The sequence below is a fragment of the Nematolebias whitei genome, chromosome 14 (assembly GCF_014905685.2).
Source record: "Nematolebias whitei isolate Nwh7 chromosome 14, NemWhi1, whole genome shotgun sequence".
Taxonomy (NCBI): domain Eukaryota; kingdom Metazoa; phylum Chordata; class Actinopteri; order Cyprinodontiformes; family Rivulidae; genus Nematolebias; species Nematolebias whitei.
Genome location: NC_056511.1, coordinates 36,355,126 through 36,367,564, shown reverse-complemented (window position 1 = coordinate 36,367,564; position 12,439 = coordinate 36,355,126). Strand labels below are relative to the sequence as shown.

Below are 12,439 nucleotides of genomic sequence, written 5' to 3'. Positions count from 1 at the left end.
ACTGGGACGCCATGTCATCCGGACCAGAGAGGACAAGGATAGCCCAAGTTGTTATCAACGCTCCGTTCAGAAGCCTGCATCACCAATGGTATGGGGTTGCATGAGCGCTTGTGGCATGGGCAGCTTGCATGTCTGGAAAGGCACCATTAATGCAGAGAACTATGTTCAGGTTCTAGAACAACATATGCTCCCATCTAGACGTCATCTCTTTCAGGGAAGACCCTGCATTTTTCAACACAATAATGCCAGACCACATTCTGCAGCAATCACAACATCATGGCTACGTAGGAGAAGGATCCGGGTACTGAAATGGCCAGCCTGCAGTCCAGATCTTTCACCTATAGAGAACATTTGGCGCATCATAAAGAGGAAGGTGCGACAAAGAAGGCCCAAGACGATTGAACAGTTAGAGGCCTGTATTAGACATGAATGGGAGAGCATTCCTATTTCTAAACTTGAGAAACTGGTCTCCTCTGTCCCCAGACGTCTGTTGAGTGTTGTAAGAAGAAGGGGGGATGCCACACAGTGGTAAAAATGGACTTGTCCCAACTTTTTTGGGATTTGTTGACGCCATGAAATTTGGAAACAACAGATTTTTCCCTTAAAATGATACATTCTCTCAGTTTAAACTTTTGATCTGTGAGTTGTGTTCTATTCTGAATAAAATATTAGATGTTGGCACCTCCACATCATTGCATTCAGTTTTTATTCACAATTTGTTTAGTGTCCCAACTTTTTTGGAATCCGGTTTGTATTCATTTGTTTATTTTTACATAATTTGGGCTTCCAGCTCATGAAACCCACGAAAACAGGAATTCAAAGAATTAGAATACTGTGGAGAAATCAGCCCAAATGTTGCAGAGCATGAAAGTTTTAAACTGAGTGTGACACACTAATCATCTACTAAACTCAAAGCAAATGCACAGGTTTCCCCAGGTGTCATTAAATTGCTTCAGTTTGGTTCAATTGTCTCAGTTTGGTTCAATATGGGGAAGACTGCAGACATAACTGGCCAGAAGACCATCATTGATACCCTCCATAGGATGGGTAAGACACAAAAGTTCATAGCTAAGGAGGCTGGCTGTTCACAGAGTGCTGTGTCCAAGCATATCAACGGAAAGTCTAGTGGAAGGGCAAAATGTGGCAGGAGAAGATGCACCAGCAAATGAGATGACTGTGAGCTTCAGCGGATTATCAAACAGAGAAGATTCCATAATCTGGCAGAGATCCAGAAAGAGTGGAATGAGGCGGGAGTCACAGCTTCAAAAACCACCACATTCAGACGCATCCGGGAGATGGGCTACAACTGTCGGGTTCCTCGGTCCTCTTTTCTGATGAATGTAAAGTGTGCCTTTCATTTGGAAATCAAGGTCCAAGGTTTTGGAGGAAGAAGGGTGAGGAACAGAGCCCATACTGCTTGAGGTCCAGTGTGAAATATCTACAGTCAGTCATGATTTGGGGTGAAATGTCCGGTGCAGGTGTTGGTAAAATCTGCTTTCTTAAATCCAAGGTCACCGCAACGGTCTACCAGAATGTTTTAGAGGACTTCATGATTCCTTCTGCTGAGGATCTGCATGGAGATGCAGATTTCATCTTCCAGCAGGACCTGGCCCCTGCTCATGCCGCCAGAAGCACCAAAACCTGGTTTGATGCCCATGCCACAGTGCTTGACTGGCCAGCCAACTCACCGGACCTAAACCCCATTGAGAATCTATGGGGTATTCTCATGAGGAAAATGAGGAGCACCAGACCCAACAACAAAGAGCTGACAGCAAGCATCAAGGAAATCCATAACTCCCAGGTAATGCCACAGGCTGATTGCCTCAGTGCCACATCACATCGAGGCAGTAATAAAGGGAAAGGGACTCCCAACCAAGTATTGAAGATTGACATATCGTTTTGAAAGTACCATATTTTGATTGATTTGTTGTGATCCTAATTTCTTTCTTTTGCAAAAACTGAGTAGTGCGGGCTGATGTCTTCACGATTTTCTAATTTTTTTGAAATCTTGTTTTTGTGGGTTTCATCAGCTGGAAGCCCAAATTATGTAAAAATAAACAAATAAATTCTTGAAATTGTTTAAATTGTGGGCCCTGAATCTATCATCTATTAAAGATTAACTTTTTGAATGGATGTATGGAAGTTTAACAACTTTTCCATGTTATTCTAATTTTTTGGAAAGAATCTCTGTGTGTGTGTGCATATATATATATATATATATATATATATATGTGTGTGTGTGTGTGTGTGTGAGTGTACTGTATATGTACATATTTGTGTATATATGGAATAACAGGTGATGAGTGAGTGTGATTGCTACCTGGCACGTCATGTCAAAGTTTACTGAACTCGAACTGAACTTGGATTATTGTATCCCTACTTCGCGGTTTTTCACTTATCGTGGGTGGGGGTGGTCCCAAACACCCACAATAAACAAGGGACCACTGGATATGTTCTTTAAAAACAGTCTCTAAAAGGGGACTGATTACCATTTTTGGTTGATGGTTGGCCAAAAGTGATCGAAGTAGCAAAAAATCGTACAGCTGGCAGTTGATAAACCACATTAATTGAAGGTTTTGAAGGGACACAATTGCCCAACTTGTATGTGATGTCACTTTATAGTCCATGTGATGTCACTTTATAGTCCTTTAAATATCTACACTTGATATGTTTAGCCAAGTTTTATGAATGATTATCCAAAAGTCTACTTTTTTATGGCTTTTTTTTTTTTTACTTTTAAAGGCTTACTGTGCTTTATAACATGAAATGGGTAAATACATACTGTATATATTGGAGTAATTATAGCCAAAGTTTTGTATTATACTCAATATTGCTCATTTTAACTAGTTCTTTTTCATTTGTTTCACTGTTATACTTAAGAAGTATATTTTAAAAAGTTTCACCATTAAATCTGCAAAAGGTCTACATCTGCATCAGCCTCTTAAGGCTCCAGGCCAAAATTATGCCATTCTTAAATTGCAATCGTGGGTCGCACAAAATCACTTGAAGAGCCACAAATGGTCCTCAGACAGCACTTTGGACACTCCTACTCTAACACACCTTGCAAGATCTCACATATCATCTTCAAGTTACGACCAAAACAACCAGGACTCTTTTCCTTCTCAACATAAAACAATCTTAGTCTAAAACTAGATGTGATGTGCCGTCCTTTAAGGAATGCTATCCTTTAATTGTCTTGTTTTTAAAACTTCCATCTTCAGTTTATCTTGTGAAACTGTCTGCCTCGTTACTGACAGCTGAGCCTGACCTTGAACCTCCCAAAAGTTTCCAAAGTCCAGACGAGTTGCTCCTCATCTTGTATTCTATATGTTTGAGTATTACAAGAGTGAGAAGATTTATTAAAGTGGACTGTGGAGGGAGGAGGAGATGTTGGTAAAGTTCAAACGGCTGTAGCCTTGAAGACTGTGAGATTAGTGAAGGCTCAGACACAACGTAGCCTCCGTGGAAACAAAAATGGATATGAAGGTCCTTTGTGAAAGTAGCAAGGATGAAACCTCTGCGTCCTGATTTAAACACAGAGACGCAAAGAGACACGAGTTGGTAATAAAGGTAAACTAGAGAAATTGCATTTCCAGCAAAAGTCTAGAGTAAATGCTTATTGCTGAATGATTTTTGCTGAAAGCTGCTAAAGAAGTTCAAACCAGGCTGAAAAGGTTTCATCGCTAAACTATTAATGAGAATTGAATTTGAACAGCTGATATGTGCTGAAGGTAGGAAAATAAAAGCAGAAAACAGGAGAAAATCGGTAGAAATTTGTAGAGAAAGCTGAAGTTAGCAGGATAAAAATTGTTGAAAAGGCAAAAAAAAGCTGAAATTAGTAGAAAAAGGCAGAAATTAACCAACAAAATAAAAGCCCCCCAAAAAAGATAAAGTAGAAAGAGGCTAAGAGCAGCATAAAAGGTTGAAATAAGCCCTAAAAACAGCTGAAAATGGCTAAAATTAGCAGAAAAATACATAAAATAGCTGAAAATGTAGAAAAAACATGTGAAAGAAGCTAAAATTAGCACAAAGAAGCTAAAAAAAAAAAAAAAGCTGAAGCAGAGCAAAAGCTGAAATGAGCATTAAAAGGTTTCAAACGGCAGAGAGCTTGAAGGATGTGAAGAGCGCCACTCATTTTCAATGAGAAAATCAAAGATAAATATTTTAAAAAGTTAAACAAAAACAGTAGAATAAAAACTGTGGAATGAGTTACGGCCCGAGAAACATATGGAAGAAAAATGGATCTCAACAGTGAGAACGATGTAAAAACAGACGACAAAAACGCATCTGTCGTTCATTTAGGCCACAGAAATCATTCAGATGAAATCAATTTGATCAAGATGTCCCAGTGCCATGAAAAGAGGGAGATCGTGTAATTACCCGTGTGTGTTCATGTGTCTGTCTGTTAGCATAATATCTCACAAACCACTGGACAGATTTTAAAGAAACTCTCAGAACGTAATGATTGGATATAAACTGTCACTTAAAGAGTCAACTGGATTTAGTTGGCTGCCACAGCTAATTGACTTTAGCAAACACATCTGGCTAAAACACGATCATTTTTACAAATATGGAGCAGAAGTTCGGTGTGGTAATAGCTGAGAGTCATCCTTAATATTTTCTTGAAGCTCTGACAAGATCTTCATTTAAATCTTTGGTATGGAAGATGGCAGGGATTCCTTAAATGAATGCTTTAATTGTTTAAATCTAATTCCTGCTGAATTCTCTGACTACAAAGAAAGGCTCTGCAATGCAGCAGTTATATAGAAACTTCACTGTATTTAGTTTTTGGAAATCAGGAAGTCTAATATAATAATGAATCTGTGATGCCTACAGTTTCATTGGTAAATTGATGGAGGTTCCTCTATAAGCTCAATGACTATTTTATATGTTCAGCTTTTTAGAACATCTTCACTGCTGAATATAAATTATTTCCTGAAAGGGCAAATTATCTAGACAGTGTTTATATCAAATCTAAGGGATGTCTGTCGTTTCTTGTTCCATTATCAGTTTTGTAAAGCCCAATAAAATCTGGTGAGGTCTGCTTTTTATGTGGGGAGTATCTCAGACTGACCAGCTCTGGAAATTTCTGAATTTACAAGCGTGAGCGAACAATTCGGGTGTTTTTTTTTTTTGTTAAAGCGGCTGCAGATGGACGACGTCTGACTGTAAGAGTTTCTTTTCTTTTTCTTTTTTTGTGTGTGCACTGTTCAAATGCATGATTTTAGAATTTGTATACAACCCCTATTATTTAAAAGAAAACTGGGGCATTGTGCAATAAGTGAATTTATGAATGAATTTATGAACCCATACTTTAATCACAATGGAACAGAATACAGTAGTCCCTCGCTACTTGGCGGTTCGACTATCGCGGACTTGCTCTATCACAGTTTGTGAACGTACAGTCCATAATATACAATATTGGACCAAAATAAAAATTACCAAGTAATTAATTATTACTCACGTGGTTGGGACAGTACTGGATACTGTATTGTACAGTAAAAAGTTAACGAAAAAATAAAATATTTCGGACAGTTGCCACCATTTTGTAGTTTTCCCTTCACTGTACATTCCCGCTCATAATGACCACATTTCCCAGAAGGCAACAGGGCCCCGCCCAGAAGCCCTGCTTCCTTCTGCTGAAAAAAAGAAGAGGTACAGTAAACTTTTGATCTTTTCAGCGCCCACGGATGAAAACCAGACTTCCAGACCCATCTGTGAATCTTGAGAGCTGGTAGCCCGCACACCTCTGAGCAAACACGTGAGGCCAAAGGTCCGGCACTCCGTCTGGAGCCCATCAGGACTTTTTTCATCTTTTTCAACCGGCCCATAAGGAGCCCTCAGCGGGACACGCATATCCGATGATCCGGTGATCCATCCGGAGCTTAACGGGACTTTATTCATCTGTTTCACCCAGCCAACGAGGAGCCCTGAGCAGGACCCGCACAGTTGATGAACCGGTTGTCCATCTGAAACTTAACAGGACTTTTTTCAACTCTTTCAACTGGCTGACGAGGACTTCCGAGTAAGTAAAATTTATTAGCTATATTTTGTTGTTAAAATGAGTAGGATTAAGAGTTTAGAACATCAATTGATTGTGGGTTGCTGAATGGTACGGCTGCAAAAACAGAACAGTTGGACCAAATTGAACAGAGTCGCTCCTGTTCTGCAGAGCTTGTTAAATAAAATCTTGTAGCTACATATACAGTTCTGTATGTTGTTAAAATTATATAGGTTTAAGAGTTTAGAACACTGCAAGAGTGTGGGAAGGGTTTAAAATGCCTGTATATAAATACTAAAATAAACTACTGCTTACTACTACTACAGTAAATACTAGGCCTGTCACGATAACAAAATTCGCTAGGTGATTGTCTCAGAAATTATTGCGATAAACAATAATATTGTTTGAAATTTGACAATAATTAGTCATTATTGTCAAATTTAAGAAGAAATGTTGGTTAATTTGTTTTTGCATGTAGCATCTTTTTTGACCACCAGATGGCAGAATAAGATTGTTTGAACCGAAGGATGGATAGTGAGGGAATGAGCAGCGTCTCTTTAAGAAAAATGGGAGGGAGCCCCTTGACATGACATGGGCTGTCTCTCCTTCCTTGTTTTTAGTTCTCAAAATGGCGGACGCTCAGTCTTGTTTGAGTTCTTCAGCATAGCATTTTTCACATAAAAAAATTAAAAATCAGTAAACAAGTTCTCAGCTTCTTTTTGCAGAGAAAAACAACTTTTTACACGAAGGCACGGGTTTCAACTGTGAATTTTGGAGCTTCGACAAGACCGAGGTTTTTTTCCAAGGTCAGCTTGTTAGCTTAGCTTGTAGCTTAGCTTCTCAGTTTAGCTGCTTTTAACGATCCAAAAACACAATTTTGGATGTTTAAAACAGATTTTAACGAGAAAAGAAAAAGGGAGAGGTCAGTGAAGAGCACTGGAGAGTTTGTCATCCAGTGTCTTCAGTAGAAAGAGAGAGACACGAAGAAACGATAAAGACGATAAATGAAAATGAGGTCGATAATTTTAATTTATCACGCGGTTAATTGATTTCTTGTTTATCGCAACAGTAAATGCTAAAATGAACTACTACTTACTACTACTTGTGTACATAATTTTGTTCCATCTCATGCACCCCATGAGATGGTAATGACAATAAAGTTTACGTAAACTTGGACTACTGTATCCCTCCTTCGCGGTTTCTCCTAAGCCCGGCGATAAATGAGGGACTACCGTAACTACCACTGAAAAAAGTACTATTAAAAAGTGGTAAATTTAAACATGATAACAGCAACACATGTTAAAAAGTTGGGACAAGGGCAAAAAACTGCAGGTTTTTTTATACGTATCATTAAACATTTTGTAAAGAAGATGATTCATTAGCGACAGCTCAGTAAAAGAACTGGGTATAAAAAGAGCATTTTAAACAGGCTGACTCCCTAAGAAGTAAAGATGGGCAGAGGTTCACCAGTCTGCAGAATAATGTTCCTCAAAGGAAAGTAGATATATGCTAAATATTTCACCATCTACTGCTCATAAAGTCATAATAAGATTTGAAGAATCTCTGAGCTCTAACAACAAGGCTGAAAGTCATTAAATGCTCGTGATCTTTGGGCCCTTAGGCCTTGCTGCATCAAGAACAGGTCTGATTCTGTTCTGGACTTCACTGCATGAGCTCAGGAACATGCCCACAAATCACCATCTGTAAACACATTTACCATACAGACTGAAGAAGTCTTTTAGATAAAAGACTAAATGTTTCAACAAAGAATCCGTCCAGAGGATCTGACTTAACATTGTTAGAATTATTTACCTGGATTACTGAGCATGCATCAGGACCGTTTACCATGCCATCCACAAATGCTGCTTAAAGCTCAATCATGCAAGACATCATATTATAATAATATTAATAATGTGTATGTATTGTCATCATTGTATGTCCCCATACAATGGTGAAATTATCTCTCTGCATTTAACCCATCCACCCCCAGGTGGGCAGCACGGTGGCGCAACTGGTAGAGCTGCTGCCTCTCAGCAAACAGGTCCCTGGTTCAAACCCCGGTCCAGGTGCCTTCTGGGTGGAGCTTGCATGTTCTCCCCGTGCATGCGTGGGTTTTCTCCGGGTACTCCGGTTTCCTCCCACAGACCAAAAACATGCATGTTAGGCTGATTGGTAACTCTAAATTGTCCCTAGGTGTGAGTGAGAGAGTGAATGGTTGTTTGTCTCGTTTGTCTCTATGTGGCCCTGTGATGGACTTGCGACCTGTCCAGGGTGTACCCCGCCCCTCGCACAGTGATTGCTGGACATGGGCACCAGCGACCCCCGTGACCCAAAATGGAATAAGCGGGTAAAGATAATGGATGGATGGATGGACCCCCAGGTGGTGCAGTGCATTGAAGGAACCCGGGGAGCAGTTGGGGATAGGGTGTGCTGCTCAGACACACCACGAGATGTGCAATGGCAGGGGATCGAGCCTGGGACTTTTGGGTCCCCAGTCAGCTGCCCTGCCTCTACCCCATCTCGGCCCCCTATATAGACCTCTACTGCATGGTTACAACAAAATGCTGCAGCCCAGTTTTTAACTGGTACAGACCAAAGAAAGCACATTACACCAGTTCTGGCCTCCCTTCACTGGCTCCCGGTTCATCTTCAAATTCATTTTAAAATCTCTGAATGGTTCTGCCTTCTCCTATCTCACTGATCTGCTGCAGCCATATATCCTACAGTGCTCTCTGAGGTCAGCAGACCGGATGCTTTTATTGGTTCCAGGTACTCGTTTTAAGCTCAGAGGTGACAGGAGTTTCTTTGTTGCAGGTCCAAAACTGTGGAATGAGCTACCACTGCATGTCAGGCAGGCTTCCCCGCTTACTGTTTTTATCTAAGACTCACTTTTATTCTCTGGCTTTTGACACTGTGTGAATTGATTTAAATACCTGTATTCTATATTGTTAGTCATTTAGTTCTTATCTTTACCTCTGTGGATCTATGTATTTTTGCTATGTCCTTTGGTAGTTTTGTTTTTGCTGTACAGCACTTTGGTTGGCCTTGTTGCTGTTTTAAGTGCTTTATAAATAAAGTGGCATGGTATGGTATGGTATGGTATGGTTATATATGAATACCATCTAGAAAGCCAAAAAGGTCCATGCTCAATAATCCAGGTATACAATCCAACAATTTTCAGTCAGGTCATCTGGACAGTTTCCTTTTTTTTTTTTCTGAAACGTTTCACCTTCCATCCAGAATGCTTCATCAGTGGAGGAAACGCAACACAAAACTGATTCTTCCCCCAACAGCTTACTCCAAAGTGGAACAAACCAGTTATGTTGGTGCTAAGATGATGTCTTTGGCACGCCCCCTCCTCTTGTGCCAGCCCACTTCCTTGTCCACAGTCATGTCAAACTGGTTCAAAACCAACAAAGTCCATGCTCAATAATCCAGGTATACAATCCAACAATTTTCAGTCAGGTCATCTGGACAGTTTCTTTATTTTGCTGAAACGTTTCACCTTCCATCCGGAAGGCTTCATCAGTCAAGGCACCAACATAACTGGTTTGTTCCACTTTGGAGTAAGCTGTTTGGGGGAAGAATCTGTTTTGTGTTGCGTGTTTCCTTGACTGATGAAGCCTTCTGGATGGAAGGTGAAACGTTTCAGCAAAAAAAAGAAACTGTCCAGATGACCTGACTGAAAATTGTTGGACCATCTAGAAAGGCTGAGGTGAACTGAAATAAAGTGGAAAACTGATCTGTTGAAAACCATGGATGCCCCGTCTGTACTATAGAAGAGAGGAACCATCTGTCTTGTTATCAGCGCACAGTTCAAAAGCTTGCCTCTCTGTTGGTATGAGGGTGCATTAGTACCTATGTCATGGGCAGCTTACATGTTTGGAAAGGCTCCATCAATGCGGAAAAGTTTCTACAGAATTTAGAACACATGCTTCAATCCAGATGATTACTTCTGACATGAACAGCCTTGCTTGACTAAACTTTCAGTGCTAAACTGGATCCATTACAACATCGTGGCTTCATAGTAGAAGAAACTGGGTGCTGAAGTGGCCAGTCTAAATCAATTGAAAACATTTGTGCATCATGAAATGACTAATCCAGCAAAGAAGAGCGAGGACTGTTGAACAACTAGAACCGGATAAGAATGAGACAAAGTTCTCCTCCAAAAACTCCAAGAACTGGTCTCAGTTCCTCAACATTTACAGATCGTTAAAATAAGAGATGCTTCAAAAAAGGTAAACACAGACTCTGAACAGCTTTTTATGAAATGTGTTGCTTCCATAAAATTCTAAGTTAATTTTATCCCCTAAATAAAGTTGATTAATTTCTTAGTTTCAACATTTCATGTTTGCTATGTTTCACTGTGACTACAGAACAGGTTTGTGAGATTTGTAAATCACGTTTTTTTATTTTACACCAGTTCCTCCTTTTGCCAGAATCTGTTAAATCAGTGGCTTGTTTACAGATTAATCTGTCTCTATAGAGCTCACAACAACCATAGCTTCTGCCCACTGGCCCTAAACGCACACGTAAAACACTTCACCTTTGTTTTCACATCACACTGATTTTTTATACTGAACTAAAGTCTGTACTAAACTATGAAGGCCTGTGAAATCTAGATTATCTGTGGTCGGAGTGTTGGGATTATCACATCTCACTGGGATCTATGCAGGTTTTGTTCACTGTGCTGCATCTGCATCACTATTCTTACCACAGTGACCCATTAAAAAAAGAAATACTCCTCATTTTGCAGGGTTGTCCTCGTTTGTTTGCTTTTATTTTCCCCGTTTTGTGCCGACGGCGTTGACCGCTTGACAAAATCCTCCGTTTTCACCAAACCTTGAGGTCATTCCCAACACGTCTTTACTGATAAGTTGATCCGGTAGGAATAATTTAATTTCCCGCAAGAGCATCGGCGTTGCTGTTAAATTCCTCAACTTACACGAGTTTCACCTCAAATGCGCCCGAATCGTTAGGGCCTCACTCGGGACGTCGCCTTCGCTCCACGCACAGATGGAGGGAGACGTTCACATTTGGTCCAAATTAGTGGAAGAGGCTTAAGTTTTCCTGGACTCACTCGGCACTGAACCTCAGGTTTGTCGCAGGTGAAACAGAAATGAAATCACGGAAGGCACGGTGCAGTTGTCTACATTTTTTTTTCATTTAGCCTTTATTTATCCAGGTTAGTCTCATTGAGCCACGAGAACTCATTTGCAAGAGAGACCTGTTTTTTTAGGGAGCACATGGTGGGGTTAAGGGCCTTGCTCATGGGCCCAGAGTGGGACGAATGAGGGTGGGGGCAAGTGTGGGTGTTTCACCTACCCCACCCACAATTACAGATTACAGACAGGCACTTTTTAAGATTTCAACTCGGCAGCGACAGCCAGTGCTTGTTCTTTTGAGCAATTTGGCGACAAGAGAAGGTTCAGCAGAGATCAGCTTTTAACAAGGGTTATTGCTGTGCCTGTTAATGAAAGGCCGTGTGTCTGTTGTTGAGTTTGTATCAGTTTTAACAAAATGTCTTATTACAGACGTAAAAGTCAACACTATGAGGGGAAATACGGTTTCAGATGCTGTAAAGTGATTTTTAGATCGGGCCATTAGTCCTCAGCAGTGACTTGTGGGGGTCTTGTTGACCCGGTAGTCCAAACAGAACTCTCAAGAGGCCAGAAATCAGCTGCTCGCTTCTTGTCGCCCCCTACAGTCAAAATCCAAAGAGAAGGCAACACAACACAATCCACAGTTTGATGAACCTCACTGAACTGAACCCAAGCAGTCGGGTGGCGGGTGTCCCAAATGTTCTCAATGATTAACCCGATGAACTCGCAGGCGGGCCGAGAAAGAAAGCTGCAAGAAATCTGAGCGCGTGTTCACACACACATCCACACAGCGTCACAAAACCCAATTCAAAAAAACACACACAGGAGATTTATTTTGGGGGGGTAAGTTATTTTGTGCCATTACAAAAAGACAGAATGTCTCTGTGAAATACAGCCTAAAATGAATAGATTTAAAATTAATATAAAATATACAGTGTTTTTATTATTATTATTGGCTTTTAATATAGAAGTAAATCTAAATGTTGCACCGACGCAGATATTCAAGTTTTTTTGTTGTTGTATACGTTTGCACCAGCTTATTAATATAATTATTAAAGTGCATTTATAATTATCGTCGTGAATACTGACATTTCCTAAAATAATTTAATACAGACAATATTTCGTATTCGTTCTTCAAAATTTTACTAGTCTTTTCATTTTCTGGAGAGAATTAGGAATATGTTTTCATTTGAAATTTAAAAACTGCATTTTTGTTCATCAAGCACTTGTTGGTGTTTGATGGTACATATTGAACAGAGTTGTTCGAAAGAGGTTTTTCACGTGGATTAATAAAAAGCACAGAACCCACAGTCATGACTGCAGGACACATGTTTTC

General features: G+C 40.2%; 1 protein-coding gene across 1 annotated transcript in view; it reads right to left on the bottom strand.

The window, feature by feature from the left end:
* Nucleotides 1-5,856, bottom strand: part of LOC119420281 (androgen receptor) — a 76,163-nt gene extending 70,307 nt beyond the window's left edge. The window contains exon 1 of the mRNA XM_037687670.1: nt 5,748-5,856. Within this exon, the coding sequence (XP_037543598.1) occupies nt 5,748-5,856 (109 nt within the window). The remainder of the gene's footprint in view (nt 1-5,747) is intronic.
* Nucleotides 5,857-12,439: the final 6,583 nt, after the last annotated feature.